This window comes from Pteropus alecto, unplaced genomic scaffold, assembly GCF_000325575.1.
Source record: "Pteropus alecto unplaced genomic scaffold, ASM32557v1 scaffold185, whole genome shotgun sequence".
Classification (NCBI taxonomy): Eukaryota; Metazoa; Chordata; class Mammalia; order Chiroptera; family Pteropodidae; genus Pteropus; species Pteropus alecto.
The window spans coordinates 8,380,096-8,385,767 of record NW_006438088.1 but is presented as its reverse complement, the minus strand read 5'-3'; the positions used below and the strand labels follow the sequence as shown (position 1 = coordinate 8,385,767).

The window sequence follows — 5,672 nt, the reverse complement described above, 5'->3', positions numbered from 1 at the left end:
CTCCTTCTTGGAGCCGCTCGCCAGGCTCTTTCCCGGGATCGTCGGCGCCACCCATGGCCGATGTGCTCGAGCCAGACCCCGGCATAGCCGAGGGCGCAGCGGCCCAAGACTTGGAGACGCCGGGCTGGAAGACCCCGGGGGACGCGGACTCCCAAGTAGGAGCCTCCCGCGCGCGCGCGAAGGGTGCGGGATGAGGTGGGCGGGTGCGGGGAGGGGAGAGGCTGTCTTGCAGCAGATCTGCAGTGATCCCAGAAGGTTCCACAATGAAAAGTACGAGGGTTGGTGTGAGCCCCTAGCTTCATTCCTGCACAAACCGGAAAATTCCGTGGGTTTGCCATAACCCCGAATACTGGCCACATCTCAGTAGTAGTAGTAGTTGTTGTTGTTTTCTTTGCGGCGAGGGAAGAAAAATAATAGACCACGTCTCAGAACCCGCGGTGGGACACTCGGGGCAGAGGGGACGCAACAGATACTTGTTCTTAACGTGAAATGAGCCTCGCTTCGCCGCCGCCTCCCCGACCCCTGCTTGTGGGGCGCAGGCCGCCGGCGTTTCAAATCCAAGCGATGGCAGTCGCGGGGGAGGAACCCTCCCCGGCCCTAAGGAGCCAGAACCTGGGCCCAGACCCAAGTGGACCCGAAATCAAGGCACCTGTTTGGTTGCACGTCACGTCCTGCCTTTTTACAATCGCTTCCTCAAGTTTTTTCTGTTCCATTTTAGCCCGGAAGTTACGAGATCCGACACTATGGACCGGCCAAGTGGGTCAGCACCTCCGTTGAGTCAATGGACTGGGATTCCGCCATCCAGACTGGCTTTACCAGGCTGAACAGCTACATTCAAGGCAACAACGAGAAAGGTGAAAGCAATTTACCTTGTAATTATATATACTGTGGTTGAGTCCCCTGGCTTATTCTTGAATTTAGGCTTATTAAATTAGAAATATCTTTTAGAATAGAAAAATAACTAGATCATCAGGACTTAATGTTTGAAAACAAGGACTCTGCTCACGACTCTTAGCATCTAGAGGAGAGTAGTACTGAGTAGTGCTTTTCAGCCTCCGTTCTCTGTGTTTCTGCTAGATATACTGGGCCTCTGTAGTGTTAAGTCCTTTTCATGGCTCATTGCGATAATTTAGTGATTGGTAGGGTGAGAGGCATCAGGCGGGAAGGCACAAAGAACACAAAACCAGAGTCCTAAAACATAACTTCGGTTCTGCCTCTGATGCTATTTATTTTTTAGTAGGTCACTTAGCCAATAGGACCTGTTTCCGAATTGTAAAAATAAAAAATGGCCTGGACTATGTGATCTCTAATTTTCCTTATCCCTAAAACTACAGAATTAAGTAACCGAAAAAATTAATAGTGTTTAATGTGAGCAGTGGATAATTGAGTCATTTTGGCCTCATTTTTTTAAACGTGAAAATTATCTTAAAGGTTAAATATGCCAGTAACATAAAGTAAATCAAAAAACTCAGATCACAAAATAATAGGTGAAGTGTAAAGAGTAATCATAAAGAGAAAGCATACTCTACATCTGCTTTCATGGTCTCCTTTGTATTTAAAATATATATTTTCATGACAGAGATGAAAATAAAGATGACCGCTCCAGTGACAAGCTATGTGAAGCCGGGTTCAGGTCCTTTTAGCGAGTCTACCATTACCATTTCCCTGTATATCCCCTCTGAGCAGCAATCTGATCCACCCAGGCCTTCAGAGTCAGATGTCTTCATTGAAGACAGAGCTGAAATGACTGTGTTTGTACGGTAAGTGGTAGATAATTTATAGCCCTGCTGACTGCTCGTTTCATTTGCCTGCACTCACAGTTGAGCTCCTATGCCATTTCAATAGGCTTTCCAGCCATCCGTAAAAACAGGTCTAATGCATTTTGTGTTTTCCTGCGAGCTCAGTTTTATGTTAACAAGGGTCTGTTGCAAAGATAGAATCAATTCATTTAATACAGAGTCTGCTGCATACCTTCTACAAATCAGACACAATGCCAGTTATTCTCTTCCCCAAAAGCAAAAAAACTGTCCTTATCTGCCATGTACTTAAGCCTGAACAAAAATACCTTAACACGCAGTCCATGGTACCCCTGCTACCAACTTCTAGGTTCTGATAACACAAACTCTTCCCATTGTTCCCCAGCCCAAGGGATGGCCACTACTTCCTGTAATTATTGCCGCTGTTAATTTACTGATTTCTTTCTACTTTTTCAGACTTCTCATAGCTGTTTAACTCATTCCTGATGTTAAATTCTCTCTGCTGAAATTTAAACAACACACATAATACACACACAATAGTCCCATTAGAATCCCTGTTATTCTTGCTCTCCCTCTTGTCATCACCAACCTAGTCCTAAAACATAACTTCTGTTCTGCCTCTGATGCTATTTATTTTTTAGTAGGTCACTTAGCCAATAGGACCTGTTTCTGAATTGTAAAAATGAAAAATGGCCTGGACTATGTGATCTCTAATTTGCCTTATCCCTAAAACTACAGAATTAAGTAACCGAAAAAATTAATAGTGTTTAATGTGGGCAGTGGATAATTGAGTCATTTTGGCCTCATTTTTTTAAACGTGAAAATTATCTTAAAGGTTAAATATGCCAGTAGCATAAAGTAAATCAAAAAACTCAGATCACAAAATAATAGGTGAAGTGTAAAGAGTAATCATAAAGAGAAAGCATACTCTACATCTGCTTTCATGGTCTCCTTTGTATTTAAAATATATATTTTCATGACAGAGATGAAAATAAAGATGACTGCTCCAGTGACAAGCTATGTGAAGCCGGGTTCAGGTCCTTTTAGCGAGTCTACCATTACCATTTCCCTGTATATCCCCTCTGAGCAGCAATCTGATCCACCCAGGCCTTCAGAGTCAGATGTCTTCATTGAAGACAGAGCTGAAATGACTGTGTTTGTACGGTAAGTGGTAGATAATTTATAGCCCTGCTGACTGCTCGTTTCATTTGCCTGCACTCACAGTTGAGCTCCTATGCCATTTCAATAGGCTTTCCAGCCATCCGTAAAAACAGGTCTAATGCATTTTGTGGAGTTTTCCTGCGAGCTCAGTTTTATGTTAACAAGGGTCTGTTGCAAAGATAGAATCAATTCATTTAATACAGAGTCTGCTGCATACCTTCTACAAATCAGACACAATGCCAGTTATTCTCTTCCCCAAAAGCAAAAAAACTGTCCTTATCTGCCATGTACTTAAGCCTGAACAAAAATACCTTAACACGCAGTCCATGGTACCCCTGCTACCAACTTCTAGGTTCTGATAACACAAACTCTTCCCATTGTTCCCCAGCCCAAGGGATGGCCACTACTTCCTGTAATTATTGCTGCTGTTAATTTACTGATTTCTTTCTACTTTTTCAGACTTCTCATAGCTGTTTAACTCATTCCTGATGTTAAATTCTCTCTGCTGAAATTTAAACAACACACATAATACACACACAATAGTCCCATTAGAATCCCTGTTATTCTTGCTCTCCCTCTTGTCATCACCAACCTATTAAAGGAGTCTCTGTCTCTGCTTCCTCAACTCCCACATACTCCTCAAAGCTCCACTCTGGTACAGCCTGCACCAGCTCCTTGGAACTGCTCCTGCCACCCTCGGCAGTGCCCTTGCATTTGTCACATGCAGTCCTTTCCCATGTGACCCGTGTAGCCTTTGTGTGTTGACCGGTCTGTTCCCTTGATGCTTGTGCATCCTAAAACTCTCAGAATGTCACACTCTTGTCATTGCTCTCCTGTTTCTCTCCCTCCATTGGTTTCTCACCCACTTCCCACCCCAGGAATCACTATTATTGACCTTCATGTCATAGCAAAACTTCCTCTGGGTGATTGAATCACAATGCTTCAAATGCTTGTGTCTAATGATTCTCAAATTTAGTGTCTCCAGCCTGATTTCCCTACTTTTTGGACATTTTCAGGTGGGGTTGGGGTCAGGGATCAAACACAACAGCTCTAAACACTAGCCTTCCCCCAATTCCCAATTTATATGGGCAGTGATCTTATAGTGACTGTCTCAGTGAAGGGCCTCAGCAGCCAGAAAGCCTCCCCAGCAAGGGCCTCCACGGCCATCCTCAGCACACTCTCCCCTAACAACTGGTCTCAGATCTGGCCCATTCCCCTCAGAACGATCATGATCCTGTCCCCTTCCCTCCATCTTATGGGGTCCACACCTAAGTCATCTTTGTATAACCCAGTGCTCGGGTTGCCATGAAGATTACATGAGTTAATGTGCATAACCCAGTGCTCAGCACAAAGCCTGACACTCAGTAGATACTCGCATGTCTGTTGATCTCAGGTCTGGACTATGCCCCTGCCGTGGCCCCCAACTGTTTTCTCTGCCCACCGGTCTCCCTCTCTTGCTCCACATGGGAACCTGTGATCTTTCTTACAACAGCAGCAACAAAAACCCCAACCTGTTACTCCGTTTAAAAATCTCTGCTGGCTTCCTCTTGCTTTAGGGTGAAGTTCAGATTGTTCACATTATACACAGTGCCCTTTATAATGGGGCCCGGCTCTGTTTTCCCCACTTGTTGTGCTCCACTGACCCTCCTGCCTTTCACTGAGCAGGCCATGCTCTTCACACATGTACCTTTGACATCAGGCAAGTGACTCAGACTGTCCTTGCCAAAATCTCTTTATTTAGAAAATGTGTGTAATCATAGTACCTACCTATCTCATAGGGTTGCCATGAAGATTACATGAGTTAATGTGCATAAAATACTTAGCACATGAACATGACATTACTACTAGTTTTAGCTTCCTGTTTCTTCTTTTCCTGGAGAGCCCACTTTTGATCCTGCAGGACTTAGATAGAATGGCACCTTGTCTATGATGCCTTCCTCGGGTTTCTCCAATCAGCTAGCTACTCTGTCCTTCTGTTGTTCTAAATTATAATCACCTAATTATAGACTGTAACTTCCTTAAGAATACAGCAAATATTACCCTCTCCATATCCTTCAGCTCCAAGTAAGGCAGATGTGTGTGGGGAGTATGTTTGTGTATTGAATAAAGTGAATAGATCATTGTAGAACAATATGTATTCAGAGAACAAAAGATAATTTCTAATGAGAGGCTTCAAGATTTGATTTCCAGGAAGAAGTGGGGTCTTAAAAACAAATTCCCTTTAGACAGAACATACTAAGAGTTGGCCGTTATCAAGGAAATAATATTAATTTAGGAGACAAAAGATCTCTTAAGACATAGTTCAGAATTACCATTAGCAGTCAACATGCTGAAAATTATGGAAAAGTTTTATCAATTTATCGTCAGTGTTTTATTTTACATATATGTGTGCATATAGATTCCTACACTTATTCAACAAAGATTTGAAAGAGATTGCATGCCAGGAATAATTCTAGGTGCCTGACATTTTTTAATAAAATAAGCATGGTTTGTACCCTTGAGAGTTAACATCTTATCCGAAGAAGGACAGGACCGACCTTTTCCATTGATACATTGGTAATAAAACATGCTAAAGAAGGCAATATACGAATATCTTTATTTCTCTGTGTTTCCTGTTCTTAACCTTCAGAATCGGATTCATATGTACATGTCAGCAGATCGGCTAAGTGTGTGTCCTGTCATGATCTAATCTTAGGATATTTTTGTTTGTATACTTTAAAATCTATGCTTAAACTTTTATTCTCTTTTCCCACT

The 5,672-nt window shown here is 42.9% G+C and overlaps 1 protein-coding gene across 2 annotated transcripts in view; it reads left to right on the top strand.

The window, feature by feature from the left end:
- Nucleotides 1-6: 6 nt before the first annotated feature.
- Nucleotides 7-5,672, top strand: part of HEBP2 (heme binding protein 2) — a 7,204-nt gene continuing 1,538 nt past the window's right edge. Inside the window, exons 1-3 of one of the 2 annotated variants that reach the window (XM_015592093.2) lie at nt 7-155; nt 719-854; nt 2,741-2,921. In XM_015592093.2, coding sequence (XP_015447579.1) covers nt 54-155; nt 719-854; nt 2,741-2,921 — 419 coding nt within the window. In that variant the 5' untranslated portion in view covers nt 7-53. Of the gene's footprint in view, nt 156-718; nt 855-1,579; nt 1,761-2,740; nt 2,922-5,672 lie in introns of both variants that reach the window. The other variant, XM_006915373.3, reaches the window with a different exon arrangement.